Raw genomic sequence first — 22,919 nt, forward strand, 5'->3', positions numbered from 1 at the left:
GCCTTGAATCTTTAGCTTTGTAGGAAAAATGTTTGCAGATACTTTTTTACACATAATTGTTTTTCCACTGATTTGATGTGAAGCTGTAAGATCTCACTTGTCATCCACTTTAATGAGGAGAAACAGCTTTTGTGTGTTTATCAAACACTTTTTGCTTATGCTCAATTGTTAATAAAGTGTGAATGCTGAACAACTTTTAAAACTAAGGGAAATGAATGTTTTTTCAGCTATCCAGGACTGTATCCTCAAAGAAGCAGCCCTGGTTGACACAGTGCTTAAGCACTCAGCTGCAAACCTTAAGATCTGAGTTCAAACTCACCAGCCACTCTGCAGGAGACAGATGTGGCATTCTCATTCTGTAAAGATTTACAGCCTTGGAAACCCTACGGAGCAGTTCAGCTCTTTCCTATAGGGCTGTGATGAATCAGAATCAACTCCACAGCAATGACTTGGTTGTTTCTTGGAACTTCGAAGTGCTAGGCCTAGGAACCTTATGCATTATAGACCCATATATTCTCACTACTAACTGGAAGTGATTTAGGTTTCTGTCTTTTTTCTTCTTCTAATCTCTGGTACCATAGTGGCTAAGGCACTTGACTGCTAACCAGAAGGCTGGCGCTTCAAACCCACCAGCCACTCCTCGGAAGGAAGGTTGGGCAGTCATACTTCCGTAGTGATACTGCCTCAGAAACCCAAGGAGGGGTCACTATGAGTCGGGGCCGACTCAATGGCAAATAACAACAACAATCTTTTTATCCTGGGACATGAAGGTGTGAAACGCAGTGTGCAAAGAAATCAGGCCAAAGAGACAGGAGCACTGTCTCCCTGTGTGGCAGGCGTTTATGCTTATGCTACAGAACTGTGAATTTGGGCATAAACACAAATGGCCAGAAAACAGCCCTCCTGTTTTTTCTCAAGCTGGTAACACTAAAATTTGATTGTAATTAAGCCTCTGATTTATTCACTAATTCTTTCTGTTTTCCTCTCTTCTTTGGCTTTATACTTTTTAGTCTTACTTCCTACTCTATCCACTTTTTAAACTGTTCATTATGTTTCACTTAAGTTTAAAAATACACTGTTACTGTTGTTAGTTGCTATAGGGTTGATTCCCACTCATGGGCCTCAATGTGTGCAGAGCAGAGCTGCTCAGAGGGCTTTAAAGGCTGTGACCTTTCAGAAGCAGGTTGCCAGGTCTGTCATCTCAAGAGCCTCTGGGTGGATTCCAACTGCCAACCTTTTGGTCTTGCAGTTGAGTGCTTAACCGTTTATGCCACACAAAGACCTTTATAATACAGTATGAAGGATCATTCGTACATATAACTGTGATCTGGGGCTTTACTACAGTCACATATATTTTTGAGTGAGTAAGAGCAAAGTACATTTGTGAGTTGATTGGTTTGCAGTGAGTTATCTATTTCTGCTCTTTAGTCTACCTGATCTTAGAACATAATTTATGACCTAATAGACTGTGTTTAGGAGTACATTCTGTGTTCATAGAAGAGTATATCTATATCAAACATGGCAAATGCATAGCCCACATGCAGTAATTTGGGTAGAATGAAGTCCCAGCAGATGCCAACCTAGAGAGATAGCAGTGCCTCAGAGCAGTCCTCAGGCCTGTCTCAGCTCTGCAACCCACACAACCTTGCCTCCACGCAAGCAACGCAGAGCCACAGTACAATCCCAGGGTAAAGAGACTGAAATAATCTGATGTGTCTCAGACTAGGCTCCTGCTCCCTGGAAAAATAAGGACTCGAAGCAGAAAATCATGTAGTGGCATTGCTTCTACCAGATTATGTGTACTGAGGCTTTAATCAGCAATATTTATATTGTTGTTAATAATGCTGCAGAAAACTAGAGACTTTCATTCTTTAATGATTAGTAGAATTCTCCATAGAAGAGTCTCTATGAAAGTACTCAACACCATTTTAAATGACCACACAAACCAAAACCCAGTGCACTGCCATTGAGTTGATTCCAACTCATGGTGACCCCCTTTGGGTTTCTAAGGTGGTAAACTTTTAAGGAAGTAGATTGCCCAGTCTTCCTTCCATGGAGTGGCTGGTGGGTTTGAACCACCAACCTGGTTAGCAGTCAAATGCTTTAGGCACTATACCACCAGAACTCCTTTAAATGACCATGATATTTAATTAAAAATATTTTAAATTAAATTCATCTGTCCCTTAGTAAAAAGCCACATCTAAATGATCTATAGAACCATATCTCAACCATTAAGCCTACCTAATTTATTTGTCTTAATTTAAGAGTAACTATATGTGTGTGCGTGTGTGTGTATACCCATGGCCATTGAGTCAATTCGAACTCATAGTGATCCTGTTGGTTTTGTAAGGCTGTAATTCTTTACAGAAGTAGATTGCCTCATCTTCCCCCTTCAGAACAGCTGGTGAGTTTGAACCACTGACCTTCTGGTTAGCAGACAAATGTCTTAGCCACTATTTCACCAGAGCTCCTTTCTATATTACATACAACTGTAGATTCAAAAACAGCCATTGTACTTTTCCTGATTGCCTTGTTTGCTACTGAGCCCCTTCAGTATAGACTTCTTGTTAAATATGCTGACTCACCTACCAGTGATCACATCTGTCAGTCATAAATTACTTGTTATTTAGCATTGTGTTTGAATTTTTTGAACTCATTGTGCCTTACTTTTTGATAATTAATACCCTTCAGTACTTCATCTGCAGCTACATTTCCAACAAAGAACTCAATGAAGAGGTAACATATGATGGAAAGATACCAAAACAAGCAAACAAACAAAACAAAACAAAACAAAAACCTAACTCACTGCTGTCAAGTAGATTCAGACTCATAGCAACCCCCTGTAGGTTTCTGAGGTGGTAAATCTTAATGGAAGTAGATTTCCCAGTCTTCCTTCCTCATAGTGGCTGGTGGGTTTCAACCACCAACCTTTTGGTTAGCAGTCAAATGCATGAGGCAGTACACCACCAGAACTCCTTGGAAAGAATACTACTTAGTTTAAATTGTTCTGATTAGCTTTCCTATATTCATGAATGAATCAAAGAATCATTGAATAAATGAACTTGTAAATGGATGGAAGGTTTGCCAATCTCTAGAATTATGTAATTGACCAGATTGAACTTCTGTGCTTAGCATTTTCTTCAGTCATGATCAACTGCTCATTTCACTTACCTTCTTTCTAAACATCCATCAATGCTACTATTTTGTCTTTCAAAATCCCCAAATCTAAGTTACTGTCATCTCTTGCTTGGATTGCAACAATGGTCTACTTACATTAAGTTGGAATGTCCTCCAATATATACTTACTCTGAAGCCAAAATGACCTCTTCAAAAGATAGAATTGATCATGTTGACCACTGCTTAATATGCTTCAATGGTTTTTCAAGTGCTTAGGAACGACAAGAACAATGGCCCTGCAGAAGTTCTTTAGCATTTTGGATAAGAGGAAGGATTTAGACTTGTTGACAGTGATTAAGCTGCACTGACCATTTGTAGTTTTTGTGCTCTCATTTCTGTCTTCTGTTTGCATACATTAGTCCTGCCTTGAACTTCCTCCTTTTCCCATCTAATACACTCTTTCTTCATCCTTCAGATCCAGTTCAAGTGTTACTTCATCAGGGCAACTTCTCATCATCTGCCTAGCAGACAAAATATGCTTGGTGGGCTCGCAAAGCATCATTTGCTTCTTTCAGCAATTTCTACCATTGAAAATTTGTGATAGTTTGCTTATTTTTTGAATTGTTGCTCTTATCTTCCCCTCCCCCATGCCTTGAATCAAATCCATGTCCTTTTGCCATATGACTTTTCAACTCCAAAGTTCAAAGATGGAGCCTATCCATCATTCCTTGAATTTAGACTTGGCCTTGTGATTTTTATTTTCTTAATATAATGTGAAAGAAGTTGTGTCAGCTTTGAGGATCTCCAGAAACAACACATTTCCATTTGCTCTGTAGCAACCTTGCCTGATTACCATATGAACAAGCTAGGACTATTCTGTTGGAGGCCCTGAACCAACCCAGCTGGAGATTGCAGATGCATGAGTGAGCCCAGCACAAACCAGATGCACAGCACAGCCCAGATTGGTAAACCACAAAATGAAGCTAAGTGAATGATTGTTTTAAGCCACTAAAATTTCAGGTTGTTTCTGATAGAGCAAAGGCTAACTGCTATGGGTCTTCTGTTATATATGTGAATATTTTACTTTTTTTTTTTTTTTGAAGGCATATATTCTATCTCACTTTTGCTGTCCTCATTATATTCTCAGTCCCTACCCCAGTGGTAGCCTAGTAGTCATCCTGTTGAGTATTATTCAATTAGTGTAGAGTAGACAAACTGGAAATTATGTATAATTTATGGTTTGTTTTGAATACCAGAGTAACAAAACATTTTAACATGTTTAAAGCTGTATAAGAGAGAAGCTGTGAAAATAGCAGTGCTATTTTTGTCCAGAGATCTTTCTTGGAGGTGCCAGCATAAGGGGAAAGAAAACTATGACATGAACTTTGACTTGGTTTCATGGTGCTGGTTTTGACTCTACTGCTGACTATTATGATTCTGACTTAGGCTATAGGTTAGGTTGGCTCTAGATTTGAGGCACACATGTAATTAAATATCTAGAGTTAGAGCCACTTCATCACACAATTCTGGTATCATCCATATAAAAATTCTACATGAATGATGCTCCCTGAAGTACACATGACCACATGTCAACTTTAGAGATTTCTGGTTACCAGTCCTGACTTAAAAGTTTCTCTTATCTTCCTTCATGGTCTCTTTGTCTAAAATAAATGCCCAATTTTGATGTAATGTTCCAATGTAGGCAGAGATTGTTACATTTTTATTAATCTTTCCTTCATTTTTATGTGTCAAGAAATCCCTGAAGAGATAGAAAGTAAAAGTAAAAAGTAAAAGTATGAAACCACTGAGATCCTTGTTGACTCATTGGTATTCATTAAAGAATGAGGAGATATATTTTTTTATTATAATAGGAAAAATAATGCTTATGTTTAGTATACAGGCCATCCCTGGATGGATTATGAACATTTGATTTACGTATGACCCACAGTTACAAACGAATCCCTGTAAAGCCTATAGTGTTAAAAATTCAAGGTACACAAAATGGTTTGTAATAACAAACAGAGGATACTTCGTAACATGGATCAAAATATTATTACTGTATTATTACATTAGAAATATGTTGATGTATCTGGAATGCTTCTTTAAGTTTTTAATGCATAGAAAGGAGCAATATATAGTGTGTACTGGGACAAACATTTAACTGACTGACATTAGCTTTAAGTCTTACCTAACTGTTCTGACTTACATACAAATTTGACTTAATACAGACTTAAGAACAGAACTTGTTTGTAATTCAAGGACTGTCAATAGATGCACATAAGCTCAGGAACAGTCAAAGTGAGATATCTCTCAATCCAGTTTAACAAATTGAGTTTATTTTAAGGTTGGTTTCAGGATCTAAATCTAATATTAAAAATGCATGAGGAGAGGAAATCACTCCCCTTGTCTTAATCTAGGTTTGATGGCCCAGCCAAGCTCATTCACAACCTTAGTTATCACTCCCCACAGGTCCTTGAGAGCAGCTTCTTGACTCTGGTTCATTGGTGATAATCATACAACTGAAGAAAGAATAAGTAAATTGAAGAAAGTAAATAAGAAGAAAGTGAGACAACAAAGAAAACTTGGATTCAGGGAACAGAAGTTTGTTACTGTGACCAGCACTGTCTAGAGGAGAGAAATACTAAATTTGTGGGACAATACTGAATAATGCTTTCTTCATGGATAATGTTCTTGATATCTTCCCATAATTCATCTGGCTTTCGGTCGTTGGTGTTCAGTGCATCAAATCTATTCTTTAGATGATCTCTAAATTCAGGAGGGATATATTCAAGATCATACTTTGGCTCTCTTGGACTTGTTTTCATTGTCTTTAACTTCAAATTGAATTTGCCTATGAGCAGTTGATGGTCTGTTCCACAATCCACTCCTGGCCTGGGTTTGGCTGAAGATATTGAGCTTTTCCACCGCCTCTTGCCACAGTTGTACAAATGTCATGAGGAAAGCAAGAGATCACTAAAAAGACAAGAAAAGAAGAGAAGACCAAAGTGGATGACAGAGGAGACTCTGAACCTTGCCCTTGAGCGGAGAATCGCTAAAGCAAACGGAAGAAATGAAAAGGTAAAAGAGCTGAACAGAAGATTTCAAAGAGCAGCTCAAGTAGGCAAAGCCAATTACTATAATGAAATGTGCAAAGACCTGGAGTCTGAAAACCAAAAAGGAAGAACACGCTCGGCATTTCTCAAACTGAAGAACTGAAGAAAAAATGTAAGCCTCGAGTTGCAATAGTGAGAGATTCTATGGGCAAAATATTGAATGATGCAGGAAACATCAAGAGAAGATGGCAGGAATACACAGAGTCACTGTACCAAAAAGAACTGATCGATCTTCATCCATTTCAGGAAGTGTCATATGATCTAGAACCAATGGTAATGAAGGAAGAAGTCAAAGCTGCAATGAAAGAACTGGCGAAGAACAAGACTCCGGGAATTGATGGCATACCAATTGAGATATTTCAACAAACAGATGCCCCATTGGAGGTACTCACTCAGTTATGCCAAGAGATTTGGAGGACAGCTACCTGGCCAACTGACTGGAAGAGATCCATATTTGTGCCCATTCCAAAGAAAGGTGATCCCACAGAATGTAGAAATTACAGAACAATATCATTAATATCACATGCAAGTAAGATCTTACTGAAGATAATTCAGAAACGTTTGCAGCAGTATATTGATAGAGAACTTCCAGAAGTTCAAGCCGGATTCAGAAGAGGACGTGGAACAAGGGATATCATAGCTGTTGTCAGATGGATCTTGGCTCAAGGCAGGAAATACCAGAAAGATGTTTACTTGTGTTTTATTGACTATGCAAAGGCATTTGATTGTGTGGATCATGACAAATTATGGACAACATTGAGAAGAATGGGAATCCCCAAGCACTTGATTGTACTCGTGAAGAATCTGTACCTTGACCAGGAGGCTGTCGTTCGAACAGAACAAGGGGACACTACATGGTTTAAAATCAAGAAGGGAGTGCGTCAGGGTTGTATACTGTCTCCACACTTATTCAATCTATATGCTGAGCAAATAATCTGAGAAGCTGGACTATATGAAGAAAAACGTGGTATCAGGATTGGAGGAAGAATCATTAACAACCCGAGATATGCAGATGATACAACTTTGCTTGCTGAAAGTGAGGATGACTTAAGGCACCTACTGATGAAGGTTGAAGAATACAGTCTGCAGTATGGATTACATCTCAACGTAAAGAAAACAAAAATCCTCATAACTGGACCAATGAGCAGCATCATAATAAATGGAGAGAAGATTGAGGTTGTCAAAGAATTCACATTGCTTGGTTCTACAATCTATGCCAACGGAAGCAACAGTCAGGACATTAGACGACGTGTAGCATTGGGAAAGTCAACTGCGAAGGAACTGTTTCAAGTGCTGAGGAGCAAGGATATCTCCTTGAGGACTAAGGTGCGCCTGACACAAGCCATGATATTTCCAATCGTCTTGTATGCATGTGAGAGCTGGACAATGAATAAAGAAGACTGAAGAAGAGTTGATGCTTTTGAGTTGTGGTGCTGGCAGAGAATGCTGAAAGTGTCATGGACTGCTAAAAGAACTAACAGATCTGTCCTGGAGGAAGTGCAGCCAGAATGCTCCTTGGAAGCAAGAATGGCCAGACTTCGTCTCACCTATTTTGGTCATGTTGTAAGAAGGGACCATTCCCTGGAGAAGAATGTCATGCTTGGTAGGGTGGAGGGTCGACGAAAGAGAGGGAGGCCTTCAACGGGATGGATTGATATGGTGGCTGCGATGATGGGCTCAAGTATAGCAGGGATTGTGGGGCTGGCACGGGATCGGGCAGTGTTTTGTTCTACTGTGCATGGGGTCGCTATGAGTCGGAAATGACTCGACGGCACTTAACAACAACAACAACTGAATAATGCTGTCATGAAAGGGACCACCTCTGACATGAAGAAGAGGAATTTCACAGGATCTTATCATGGGCTGGATGAAATAACTTCAACATAAAAATAACTGACATTGATTGAGTTCTCCCTACGCATGAGAAACTGTTACACTCTTCCCATTGATCCCCATTTAATTCTTGGAACAGCCCTATGAAGAAAGTATAGTAGTTGAGCATGTTTGGTAGATTTTTAAACAGGTTTGAGTGATTAAGTAAAATTGCACAGATTTTAAATTTTAAGGTTAAGATTATGAATCTGATCAGTACTGTCACAGCGCTACTCAACTTCCCTAATTTTGATTCTATGTTCAACCAAGTGAAATTGTGCTAAATAATGCAGCTTCATAGGTCCCTTTGTTGGGAGAAAGAGATGCTCTGGGTAGGAAAAGTGAGAATTATGGTTACTGGAAAATGAACAGCTACTCTGTAAATTCATAAATGGCATTTCCTTATTCATATTTTAAACTTCATGTAATTTTTGATTGGCATCATTCATCTAATCACTACTCATTATGTTGGTAAAATTTAGCCCATGGTCTGACAGCTGAAGACTGTACCAAAGCCAATGACTTAATAGGAGCAATGACTGATTTGAACAATATTGCATAACATGAACTAGATGGAATGTAAATCCCAATCAGCATGTATTATAGTTTTCTCTCACTTTTGTGAGGAGTACGTATTATGTTGGAATGAAACATTAGCCCAGTTAAAAGTTATGGGTGACAGAATTTTACATATTCAGCCAATTGTCTCATTTTTCTCCTAGGCATTTAACTAAAGTACATTTTGCACTACACTTGAATTTAGGTTGGGTTATATGGCCTGTTCTAGCTAATTAATGTGAGAAGAAGTAACTGTCACGTGTGGTCCAAGCCAATGAAAGCAAATAGGCATGCTCCACATTTGTTCTCATCACTCAATCTGTCAATAGAATGATACGAGTGTGTCTTTAGTGGGTTTTATTATTACTATTATTTACTTTAATTTTTACTCTCTCACAAATATGGTCACCAAACCCAAAAAAGCAATTCCACTGCTGTTGGGTACATTTTAACTCATAGTGACCCTTTAAGACTGAGTAGAAATGGCCCATAGAGTCTCCAAGGTGTAAATCTTTACAAAAGCAGATTGCCACATCTTTGTCCCACACAACTTTGATGGGTTCAAACCTCCAACCTCTTGGTTAGCAGCTGAACACATTACCCATTGCACTGTGACTTCTCTTTAATGGCTGGCTGCTCTTCAAATCGGAGGGAAGACGGGGCAATCTACTTCCGTAGTGATACTGCCTCGGAAATCCAAGGAAGGGGTGCTATGAGTCAGTCCGACTCCACGGCACATAACAACAACAACAACTCTTCAAAAATTTCAGACTCTAAAGATTACTACCTGTTTTTGTTACATGCAGTGCTTAAGTGAAAAAGTCAGTCCAAAAGAAACAAGTGTTAATTACGTAAATGTTTCCTTCAAACATACTCCTCTCTAGTCTGTGTGTCCTCTGGGATTCAGTATTTTTTTCTTTGTCTCCATGTTTATTTTCTTGTTTCCTTCTTCTTATTGTCAGAATATGGCAATACTTCATTTTCAGTTGCCAGAAACATTTTCTACCTTAGTTTTACCCCAGCTTATTCAGGACTCTATTCATCATCATCCCATTATGTTACAGAAATTTAATAAGCTTCCAGTACCTTAGTCCTCACAGAATATATCACATAGTCCTAATTGAGTGTCTCCAAATAATATCGGTAGGAACTTTGGCAAAGGATTTAGGAACATTATCTAAAATCAAAGTCAGTTAATGTTCCCTTTCCCCTTACTCGCTCAGTTCCCCAAGTAGGAATGCCAGAAGGACAATTAAGTGTAGGCTGAAATCACTAATCTCATGAGCACAGAGCTGGAGGAAGGGAGGCATAGAGGAAGCCAGTCACAGTTACTGAAAACAAAGAAGTTTAAATGAAAATCAAGATATTTGGAATATTCTAAACTCTAGCTCTTGATTTTTTGATGGAGTAATTCAGTGCTTTATGGTTGTTCCTATTGTTTTAAGTTTCATTTTTTCCCATCTCAACAAATGGAAAATTGTTTCTTCAAACATAGCCTTTATTGAGATGCAAAGTATGACAGCATGGCACAGAAAACTATGCCTTTTAACCTGTAGACCTTCTCTCCATAAAAGTATTTTTCACTTATGATAACGATGATGATGACTATATTATTGGATAGCAAATATAGGCATTCTGAATAGGTAATATGTGTGATAACAGAGAATGCTCTGGAACGAACCAGATGATAGTTTGTTGCCTGTGAAAGAGATAATCATCACATTAATTTTTTTCCATTATTCAGTATCAGTGATAAATTCTTGCAAAGTTTCACAAGTTTAGAAACCTGGCTTTATCCTTTAGGGTCAAAATTACTTGAAGCAAGTTCAAAGATGTTATTAAACCAGAAAATCAACATGAATCATTTTGTTGCCACCAATACATTCTCTATAGGAAGTATCACTTGGGAAGCCAAATTATAACCAAAAGGTGTTGATGACCTAGAACCAGAATAAAGGAGTCTGGGTAAGTCAACTCCATAATGGCATATAGCAGAGGAAGAGCTGTTTTCTATCTAATCAAAACCTTTAAATATCGTGACAGTTAACAGCCATTGATGTGATTGAAACCACCTGCCAATTGATAGATTAATAGGAAAATATAAATTAGTGGTTGATTGGCCACTATCTTTATTTTTCTCTCTGCTATCAATATTTACTGATCCTCATCTGATTATTATTTTAATCTTAAATATGTTCTAGATTCAACAGTTATAATAGAATTTTAATGCTAAATGTCCAATGTTTGATCTCTTTCATATTTTTGTTTTAAATCAGTTTTGATATTGTAACTCAAAAGAAAATACACTTGTGAAAAGACTTGACCCAACCTCAAAATCTTCTGGATATATTTTTTGTTATCCTTTTTGTATATGTTAAGAAATTGAGTATAGTATGTGTTTGCAAACATACCATTTAACTCTAAAGCCCATTTTAAACGTTAGCAGAGGAATTGATACACTGTCATTATGACTATCTTTTATAGCCTACAAAAACTTACTTGTATCTTATATTGGGCTGAGTTGACATCATAAACCCATAATTGTGCCTCGTTATGGATGACAATATCAAGGACCTAGGGCTAAAGCAATAATTTTTTAATTATTTCAGTGCCTGTGTGTGTGGACTTTAACAAACACAAGGTAACCCTTTGGCCCTAGAAACTCAGGGCAGTCTTTATCAGAATTTTTCCGTGGAGAGCAAGAATGACAAATTAGTAAAATTATGAAAAGTCCAGTGAAATTTAAGCATGTTAATGGAGAGTGAGGCAGGACCAATAACAGGTCACATCTAATCCTGGGTTTAGAAATCAGTATAATGGGAAAGCATGTCCACCATAGGATTCTCTCCAGCGAAGAAGTATTCAAGTTTCTGGGATATTTTTGAACAATGTTCAAAATCCTAACAATGTTCAGAATCATAATTTATTGATTTTACATCTGTCACTATGGAAGATGTCATAGGACAAACATAGAGGACTATGTTAGAAAAAAAAAGGAGCCTTAATGGCACGACGGTTAAGCACTTGGCTATTAACCAAAAGGTAGTTGGTTCAAGCCTATTGGCAGCTCTGTGGGGGAAAAATGACCAGGTGATCTGCTTCCATAAATATTATAGCCTCATGGGCCAGTTCTACCATGTCATTTAGCACTACTATGACTCAGTATCAACTCATCAGCACCTACAACAAAAATAGAAAAACTAAAGTCTGGATCAAATAGAAAAGAGGAAATAACTAAAAGACTAGAAGGTGCCCACACAGCCAAAAGTACTAGAAAATTTAAGAGACCAAATTAAGAAACATATTGGGAAAAAAAAAAACCAACTAAGCCACACTGAAATAGTACCTGAGAAAAGTAAAAATTAAACCTAGGTCCCATCCTCTGAGACACAGATTTTAGTGCTCAAGGGTGCAGCCTGGGCACTGATATTTTTAAAAGCTTCAGAGGTGATTCAAATAAGTGGCCAAGGTTGAGAGCCACTGCAATAAGTGGACAACCCATTCTGTAAGGATATGTTGGAATGTAGAATGTAGAAGACATAAATGCTAATCAAGTCCCGAGGAATTCAGTTATTGACAAAGTTTCAAAGAGGGTATGGCAGAGCTGCTTCTTGCTAGGCCTCCAGGGGCACAGACTTCAGAAACATCCACAGCAGCTTCAGTTCAAGAATCTGCTGAGTTTGACTCTCCAGCTGAAAGAAATGTGGGGAAGGGGGAAATTCTCTAGGAGGCAGATTTTCTGAATTTCATTGGAAGAAGTAGGAATGGAAGCTATTGGGGGACATAGCGTTCTTCCTAGAGAATGCCCCAGCTGGAAATTCTTACTCAGGCGAATCAGCCACCTGACAGTTAGTGGAGCTTCAAGTGCCGGAAATGTGGGACTTAGCAGGAAAACAGAAGCAAAAAGTCTTTCAATATGCAGGAACAAAGAGAAACTTCAGGTAAGAACTGGTAACTGGACTCGCCACCACTGTGGCAAGAAGACCGGGTTATTTCAACTGCAACTCTGAGAGAAGAGACCTTGAATGAGGGGTAGGTTTTCTACTTCAGTGCTTCTCAAACCTTTGGTGCATCAGACACCCAGAGGAATTGTTAAAACACAGATTGCTACTGACCCCCCACCCCCTAGGGTTTCTGATTGAGTAGATCTGGAATGGAACCTGAGAATTGCCATTTCTGACTAGTTCCCAAATACTGCTGATGTTGCTGGTCCAGGCACCAAACTTTGAGAACAGCTGCTCTAGAAATAGTAAGATATTGCGCCATAGATAATCTGTGCTATGTTGCTAGGAAAGGTAGGCAGTTCAAATTCACCCAGGGGCACGTAGCCTGTCAATCTGCTTCCTGGAAGACCACAGCCGAGAAAAAAACCCTATGGAGCTCAGTTCTACTTTGTAAGACACGGGGTCACCATGAGTCGGAATCAATTGGGCAGGTTTGGTGGTTTGGTGTTTTCTGGTTTTTAATACAGTGCCATAATTTAGCACCTGGTGGAAATTTCTCCAAGTTGCATTTGGGTTTATAGGTTCTAGACTAGAGATAGCCTAATAATGTTCTTTCCTCAGGTACCATCAAGTCACTACTCTAGTCTCTGACAACACTATGTACTGGTTTCCAAGAGTATAATTTGCCTAGAATGACTATTTTAGGAATTTATGATTGATATATTCTTTAATTTGATGGAGGAAGGACCAGTCTTGTGATAATATTTGTGTGCAAGCAATGCTTTGTTCTCTTTATACTGAGGCCAAGGGAGATTTGATAATGAACTAATTAATTTATATGTCACTGAAGAACTGCACCTGTACTGATAAGAGTCCCACACAGATTTTAGTTACTGAAAGAGTCCTGCTTGACCCAGGCACAAATAATTTCTCTAATTGAGATGAAGTAACATGAATTGAGAGGGGAAAATTTGGAAAGCATATTTCTTAGACATTTAAATCATAAGGCAAGACTTTATTTTGTGCTCTAATCTCTTGGAAATAAATTTTAATTTTAATTTGGAAGAGGTGTTGATCTGTAATCTCCAATTTCTCCTCAAAAATATCATACTTTTCCTAGAAAACATTATATCATCCTTATGTTTCTGGGAAATTGTATTATTGGAGTATATTTACTTACCACTTAATTTCATATCAAAACTTCTCATAGGCTGTAGTAAATAAGGTGGCTTGAACTAATTTGAGATGAAATGTAGAACTGAGAGTTATATTTTAAACTTAGGGAAAGAGAGGTTTATGAGTTGACATAATTGTACTATTCTGACCCTTCAAAAACTTGAGGCCGAAGTCTATAATGCCAGAAGGTCATCTAAGAATGATGGTTGTCATGAGGGGGTTGGTCTTATACAGGTGGGAGCATAGCTTTCTTGAAAATGAGCTTATTTCCTTTCTTGAAAGGGAGAACCGTATTGGACTTAATGGTGACACCTGATGGTTTACAGAGAAAGCATCTTGAGAAGTGGATGTATCTGCTGTTGGCGCTTCACTCACTCTTCCCAAAGGAGGCACAATGACTAGGTTGATGGTGAGTAGGAGAAGGAACTGGGCTTAGGTGGCTCATCTTCTCTTTGTAGAATTTCCTGTCTGTCTGCCAAGAACATATATTCTGTTTTACCACTCCAAGCATTAAAATGTACTGGGCAGGTTCTGTTCTGAGCCTTGTAGTTGTCCAGGTTTTCTTGCAACTGATGGGATAGTCTCTGATGATGTTCTGTGTTAGGAAGCTCATATTTGTTCACATCTAAGTCTTATCCTGAATCTACTCTGATCTAGCTTTTCACCAGTAATAAAGGTGGCATTCTGAGTTCCATTTGTCTGCGTCCCATCTCTGTTTCTCTGTTGTTTCTGAACTTAGATTGGGAACAGAAGGAGCATGTGTAGAGATCTCTTAAGTCCCAACATTTATTGTCTAGTAAAAAACATCAATGTTATATATACCTATGTGTATTATAATATAAAATAATATGCATTTTAATATATGCACTTTACTCCTGCCTTTGTATTACATTCCCAATTTTTATTTTTTCCTTTACTTTCTTAATTTACATTTTGTATCTTATTATGTAATATAACACATAAACTGTTCTATGTATATGTGTCTTTATAGCTTTATGTATATTTTTATATGCACATTATAGGATTTATTTATGCAAATAACCTTAAATATTGCTCAGAAAAGTTAGTGGATAACGACACTAATAAAATAAATATCTCAGATCAGTGTCAGATCCAGGATTGATGACAGATTTTAGGACATTATTTTCAACATACGTATTTTGTGACTAAACTCATGGAAACCAATATCCCAACAAATAACTACAAATCTTACGCTTACTTACATTTACTAAGTAATAAAAGTAAATATTTCTAATGTGTTGTAATTGCTTCTATAACTGTGAATTGCTTGGAAGTAAGAAGGGATTGGGCATAATCCCAATCCCTGGTTTCCATGAAATATTGGTGAGTGAGTCTAAAATGAACCCAAGCACAGCGGAGGGTTTAGGCTTTATTACAGGCCAAATCCCATTCCTCCCATAAAAACTTCCCTGATTACCAGTGCATAATCCTCAATGACTCTTAGCTGAATGAGTGATGTGGTGGTAAACCTCACTTTTGTTGTTGTTCGGTGTGATGGCGTCAGTTCCAACTCATAGTGACCCTTTGTGTAGCAGAAAAAACACTGCCCCGTCCTGTGCCATCCTCATGACCATTACTGTATGTGAGCACATTGTTTTGTTGCAGCTACTTTGTCAATCCATCTTCTTGAGGGTCTTCCTCTTTTTCACTGATCCTCTACTTTACTAAGCATGATGTCCTCCAAGGATTTGTCCCTCCTGATAGCATGTCCAAAGTACATGAGACACAGGCTCACCATCCTCACTTCTAAAGAACATTCTGGCTGTACTTCTTCCAAGATAGATTTGTTCATTCTTCTGGAAGTCCATAAACTCACCACTGTAGAGTCGGATCTGACTCATAGTGACCCCTCCTTGGAAGCCCATGGTATATTCAAACTACCTCCTAATAATGAAATAGTCAAATAAATGAGTAACACACAAATCCAATGGTCTTTCCCAACACTCCTTCAAGTTTGTGTATGTGTTTATGGTTTAGCACTTGGGGAAAGGCAGAAATTGGGAGTAAAGTTCTTCCTAAAATAATTGACACAGCAAGAATCCACCTGGTGACTGACTATTAGTCCTGACAAGCAATCGCAGGCCATCAGCAAATAGTACATAAATTACTGGTTTGTTGTCATTGTCTTCTTCTTCTCTTTTTTTCTTTTTTTTTTAATTTGAAAGTCAGGATGGTATTTGCTTTTTCACTCAAGCACAGACTGAGATTTCATTAAATAAAATTGAGTTTTGGCCTTTTTTTTTCCCAAATTTTCTACACAGTTGATAATAAATCTTGAAGTTATTTTGTCATTACTGTCCTATGAACTGTTGGTTTCCAAATGTGTTAAAGGAGTCTGAGCTTGTCAGCCCGGCTTATCAAAGATGTATTCTTACGTGTCTCTCACACTGGCATGTAGATATGTTAAGAGCAATGGAATTCTGCTTGAAACATGAGCCTCACGCTCAGTTTTATTTCAGTGATCATATTCATTATCTAAAAGAATGTGACCATGAACACCTGGCCATGAAAGCTGTATCTTATTTTCTGTTTAACTGGAAAAAGTGAGGAAGAAATGTGTTTGGCAGGGATTGCTAAGTCCTCATATTTCTGCCAAAGTCTCTTTCAGTACAGAAGGATCATTTTACCTCCCTCTCCCTTAAATACTTTGACAGCAAAAAGAGATGCTTTAATAACATGTTAACTGTAATTACTTGAAAATTCTTTCTCTGATTTCTAATAATGAAATTACTTCATTGCAGAGAGAACCTCAATATTGGATACTGTTAAAAGGAGTAAAGATCAAAGAAGCAGAAAAATAACAGAAGCTTTTTGGTACCAAAGTCTCTCTGCTTTGGCATCAAAATAAATTGGTCAAAATTTTACTCTAAAACTTATTAACTGAATAACCTTGGACAAAAGTGTGATACTCAGTTATTCTTATTACATGGGTAGAATAATATCTTCTTTCTTTCAAGGGATAGTTGTAAAAATTATGTTCAAGGTCTCATAATTAATACATGAAAACAAAAAATTCACTAGTAAAGACTATCAATATCCTTTTCCCCCTTATGTACTTAGACAATATAATTATCATCCTTATTTCTTTCATTTTAAAATGTTTTCAAATAGTTTAAAAGAAGAATCAGTGGACTCCACACTGTATTTAAAAGAAGCATATGGGAAGTCCATCAACCAACCATGTGAAAAGCTCATCAGCAAAGTTCTTCTTTCTCTGCCTCTATAATTTCTTCAGTGAAGAGGAAGATTATTTATCTTTTTTTTTTCCCATATGCTGAAAAGAATATTCAGGATGATTGACTTGAAGTCTCTTTACAATAAGAGGTATTTTACATGTAAACCATGTGGTTGGAATGTATAAAGTGGCTAAGGTGAGACTTTGAAATATAAAGATATAACTTTATATGCCATGTCCATTGTCACTAGAGGAAATAAATAGTACAAATGATTTTAAATACTTTTTGTTCAGAAAATATACAGATAATTTTGAGCAAACTATTAAATAGAATTAAAAATCTATACCAATTTATTATATTTAGATAACGTGATTTTAAGACCCTTTTTATACACCAAGCAACTCTGATAACATAGTGGTTAAAGCATTCAGCTGCTAACCAAAATACTACAGGTTCAAACCCTCCATCTGCTCTGAGGGGAGAAAGATAAGGCAGTCTGCCTCCATGAAGATTCACAACCTTGGAAACCCTATGAAGCAGTTCTACTCTGTCCTGTAGGGTCTTTTTGAATCGGAATTGACTCAATGACAATGGAGGGTTTTTGGAGGCTTTATATATGCTGTTATCTAAAGTGGACTTTGATTTTCATAGGTAGCCCAGAACTAACTAGATTCTGCTTGCTTTCTGGTGGTACAGCGACATCCATATATATTCTAAAATCATTCTGCATAGCACCAAATTATTGTGATGATACATATAAAGAATCTATTCCTCAAATATTAATTGCTAATTTGCTTTCATTGAGTTTTCTCCCTATTCTTAAAACTCTGCCAAATTTAATTGCCATTCTTTTGAGAAACCTGATAGCTTCTTCATTGCTAAATAACTTCTTTTCCCCTCCATGCTGAATTAATTTATTTCAATGGCAGTTTCCTTTGTGAGGATGATTTTAAACAATGTAGGCACTCCTTTTTCTCTCCATGATAAAGAAGAATTGGTCTCAAGTTTTAAGATAATTTGAGGAGTATTATCAAGAAAACATACCCAATGCAAAAAACTACTTATTAGTCTACTATTATTGATATCCTTTGTTAGTTGTTGTTGTCATTTACTTATGATTACATGCCTCACCTCTTTCCAGAGAGGTTATGAGGTAATTTTAAAAACATACATGGTCATACACAATATAACTTCAGAAACAGTTTAGAGTGACAGGAAAATAAAGGTGAAGAAAAAGTGTATGAAAGCAGGGAAGAATGAGCCAAAAAGCAAAAAAAAAAAAAACTATGCTCTGTGTTTCTGAGAAGGTAAGGCAAAATGACAAACACAGTCAGTTGCAAGTTATATTAAAAAAAAAAGAAAAAAAAACCTCACTGCTGTCTAGAGGATCATGACTCGTACATAGTGACCTCTCCTTGGGTTTCCAAGACAGTGTCTCTATAGAAGCAGATTGTCCAGTCTTCCTTCCCAGGAGTGGCTGGTGGGTTTGAACTGCCAGCTTTCTGGTTAGCAGTCAAATGCCTTAGGCACTACACCACCAGAGAGTAAAAAATAAATTTCTTTGAAGTTACAATCCTTTCTGACACTGAGTCCTGAGAGAAATTTCTCCTGCTTGTCCTTATAAAGAGCATTAAACAAACAAACAAAAAAAACCTCACTGCCATCGAGTTGATTCCATTGAGTGGTAGTGACCCCTTTTGGGTTTCTGAGGTGGTAAATCTTTACGGAAGTAGATTGCTCAGTCTTCCTTCCATGAAGTGGCTGGTATGTTTGAACCACCAACCTTCCGGTTAGGAGTCAAGTGCCTTAGGCACCATGCCACCAGAGCTCCTATAAAGAGCATTATGTGGTGTTATTACAAATGCCCACCACACTCCTCCCACTGTAAAAACAGTCAAGAGCTCCAGTGAGACTTGTAGGATAACATTTCTTGATGTATAGTGATGACATAGAGGTCCCTGGGTAGTGCAAACACTTTGTGCTCATCTACTAACCTTCAGGTCGGAGGTTTGAACTCATCCAGTGACACCACAGAAGAAATGCATGGTGATCTGCTTCCATAAATGTTACACCCAAGAAACGCTATGGAGTAGTTCTACTGTGTTGTTTGCAGGGTTGCATGAGTAGAAATTAACTTGATGGCAATGAGTTTGTTTGTTTTGTTTTTATTGATGGCACAGACACATTTTTGGTGCAATTATGTAAAAGCAATTATATTAAGACTAAAGCAAGGAAGCAACGTTTTCCTGGTAGCTATCAGCCTTTCTCATTTCCTAGACACCTCCTGCATTCCTTATTTTCATATCTATCTTCAAAGCCACAAGCAGAATTTCCCTTGTATTTAGTTTCTTTCATGATTAAATCTCCTCCCTGACCTCAATACCCTAATTTAAAGACTGGGTCAGGCACACCTAGAGAATATCCCTGTCTTAAGGTAAAATGTACCATATAACATAACTTTATCATAGGTATGCTATTCCAACATATTCATGCTTTCAAGAATTACACAAGGTCTACCAGGAGATGGGTCTTTTAAGGGACTTCTTAGAATTCTGCCTACCACACATGTCAAAGACTTTAAGGATTAATCAATCAAAGGCTAAACCAGTTTTAATTTATAAGGAACAAACTGACATATATTTTAGAATGTTATAATTTTATAATATAATGTTGCTTTCCTACAGATGAGATAAATTTAAGGCTAAAATAGACAGTACCATATCCGTGGCACTAAAGATAAAAAAAAAAAAAAAATTAAGAATCTGATCTCACCATTCACCATGTGCTTCAGTTGGCATGAATTTTTCATCAACTGTAACTTATAAGGGTGTGTTCCCAGTGTTCAGTAAGAAAGTGTCACATAGGATTAAAAACATCTGGAACAACTGACCTTAACTTACAAAGATGATATTAGTAAATTCATCAGGAGTAACCAGATTCTGGAATTCCAAGACCAGATTCAAAATGTTTATGTCATAAGCAACTAAGTTCTAGAATCCATTCACCACACCAGCTTTATTTTAGGTCTAACTATACAGAGTTTTATGTGTTTTTGTTTGTTTGTTTGTTTGTCCATTTGTAAACCATTTTATGTGAAGAATATATCAAGATTTGAGATAAAATTCTTCTGAATTTTATTTCCCATGTCATCTTATTTATACTCTATTGTTTTTATTTTTGGATTTCTTTTTTGGTAGGTGGTGGGTTAGTTGGTTTGGTTTTTGCTACCATACCTCCCTTGCAAATATCATCTAATTATGTTCAGTTTAGATTTTCAAATGCATGATTTTATCATTATAGTACATCTACATGTAGTAGCCTAGGAAACCCTGTGGAGCAGTTCTATTTTGTCCTATAGGGCTTGTTATGAGTTGGAATCAACTCACAGAGGCACACAGCATCTTAATAACGTCTGGTTGTTAGCTGTGGTGCACTTGGTTCTTGACTCATGGCAACCTCCAGCACAATAGGATTGTTGTGACCCATAGGTTTCCATTGGATGATTTTTTTCAGAAGTTGGTCTCCAGGCCTTTCTTTCTAGTCTGTCTTGGCCAGGAACCTCTACTGAAACTTTTCAGCCTCATAATACTCAGTCTCTACTGACAGTTGGGGGGAGGCTACACTTGAGTTGCATTGGCTAGAAATTCAACTTGGGTCTCCACATGGAAGGTGAGAATTCTACCACTGAACCACCCTTGCCTATATCTATCTATCTGTCTGTCTAGCTATCCATCTATTAATCTATCCCTCTGTCCATCTATCCAAAAACAGATTTTCTGATAATGGCATCACTACAAAGTATTAAGTATGGGATAAATAATAGATTTCAGTTCACAATACATTATTGTTAGTGACCGTCTGGAGCTCTCCATTGTTAAGGATTCTGAGTTGTCCAGGGTAGTCCAAAAGAATTCTATGTACATTAGACACACTTGCATGGGTTAAGAGCAGGAGGTATGACAGGATATAATACCACATATTTTTTTATGTTACAGCAAGATTGTTACTTGAGAATATACTGAATATATAAATACTGAAGAAAAACTGTACAGTATATTACACCATCTTTATATAAATATAAATTTGTTTTTTAACTCAAATTTCAAATTTTATATCCTCACGAGAATGAAGGAATGGCAAAATATGTTTCAACTGAAAGAATTTTATTTGGTAGATACATGCAGATATGCACTAAGAGTTCTCTTACATGGAAGATGAAAAGAGGAGCAGGCAGATGTGTTAATCACAGGAAAATGTTCTTATACTCTATGTTGAGGTATTAGGTTAAAGATGTAGAGGTCGCACAGAGCCAGATTGGTGTTCAAAAAAAAAAAAAAAAAAACTCACTGCCATTGAGTCAATCCCAACTCATTGCCATCAAATCAGATCCGACTCATAGCGACCCCTTCTTGGGTTTCTGAGGCGGTATCACTATGGAAGTAGATTGCCCAACCTTCCTTCTGAGGAGTGGCTGGTGGGTTTGAACTGTCAGCCTTCTGGTTAGCAGTCAAGTGCCTTTGGCACAATGCCACCAAAGCCCTTAACATAACAGAAGCCAATGATCAAACAATGAGGATTAATAGACTTAGAAAACGGAGTCACAAGCAATGTTCAGAAGAAAAACGATCTCCAGTTGAGCCTGAACAATTACTAAAAAGGGGAAAGCAGAGAGCAGAAGGCAAAAGGGAGAACCTAGGAAAGAATATTGTGAAGATCTGAGTGTTTCATAAGGTAACTTCAACCATCTTGGAGGTATTTCCTACCTTCTTGATAAAGATATATGTAAGCTCCACATAATTTCAATATAAACTTTTGCTTAAGTATTTCATATCCCTGGTTTTCAGCAATAACTATTTTAAGATTTATACCCGCAAGACTGCCCAAAATATATTATGATCCTGCAAAGGTGGTGTCATGTCCTTTTTGTTTATTTATAGTTAATTAGTTTTTGTCAATGTTGTGCATTCATTTCATTCCAGTATTTCAAGTTTTGTTGTTTTGTGATTCAGAAAAATTAGTCTTTGTCTCTGTGTCCTTTAGTTATGGCAAAAACTTAGCATCTAATTATGAACATGTCATAGCTGATTTATGTAATGGACTATTGGTAAAAAATACTTGCCACTGCCCACATTACTGCTGGAAAAATAATCAGTCATTTAAGGAAGCACATTCATCCTTGGAGTATCATGAATTTCCAAATCATTGTCTTTTCACTGTGTTTTTATTTTAATTTTACATTTTCCCCCTTTATCCTAAACTTCTTCATTGCTTATTATTTTAGCTCTTTTCTGATTCTCTTTCCTCTAACTTTTTTGTATTCTAAGTATTTGATGGAAATGTTAAGGAAATGATGTAAACTGTAAGACAGCAAAGACCGTTCCAGTATTAAACATAAACATACTGAACGTGCTCTGGAGGAAAGGTGAATATGAAATTATCAGGATGGAACATTTCCACTCATAGATAAACAAAATGTATATGAAAAATATGAACCCAAACCAGCCTTTATACAATGCTTTAAAAATTTCAAGAGTGGGAGGGATCAATTACCTCAGCTTGATCAATGGGTATGTTTTCATAGTTGTATAATTGGTCCAGGTCTTCCAAAGTGGCATAAGTTTCTGAGTCATAGTTGATGGACTCTAGGGTGGGAGCAGCCACAGCAGCATCAAAGATGATGAGTCCCAGAGCAAGTCTTGCTAAGGTTTCCATTTTTCAAACTTTCCTAATGATAAAGTCATAAAATGCATAATATTTAATTGGAAATAACTTATGAATAAAACCAAACCAAGTGCTATCGAGTTGATTCTAACTCATAGCAACCCTATGGCACAGGGTACAACTGTCCACTTGCCCACACGGTTCTAAACCAAACTCACTACTGTTGAGTAAACTCTGACTCATAGCAACACCTCCTTAGCTTTCCGAGGAAGTATCACTAC

General features: G+C 37.3%; 1 protein-coding gene across 1 annotated transcript in view; it reads right to left on the bottom strand.

Annotated features, from left to right (window-relative positions):
* EPYC (epiphycan) overlaps positions 1 to 22,689 on the bottom strand; it is a 43,328-nt gene extending 20,639 nt beyond the window's left edge. Inside the window, exon 1 of the mRNA XM_007946119.2 lies at positions 22,528 to 22,689. Within this exon, the coding sequence (XP_007944310.1) occupies positions 22,528 to 22,689 (162 nt within the window). The remainder of the gene's footprint in view (positions 1 to 22,527) is intronic.
* Between the last annotated feature and the right edge of the window lie 230 nt (positions 22,690 to 22,919).

This window comes from Orycteropus afer, unplaced genomic scaffold, assembly GCF_000298275.1.
Source record: "Orycteropus afer afer isolate SDZICR_OR568_19922 unplaced genomic scaffold, OryAfe1.0 scaffold00151, whole genome shotgun sequence".
NCBI classification, from domain to species: Eukaryota; Metazoa; Chordata; class Mammalia; order Tubulidentata; family Orycteropodidae; genus Orycteropus; species Orycteropus afer.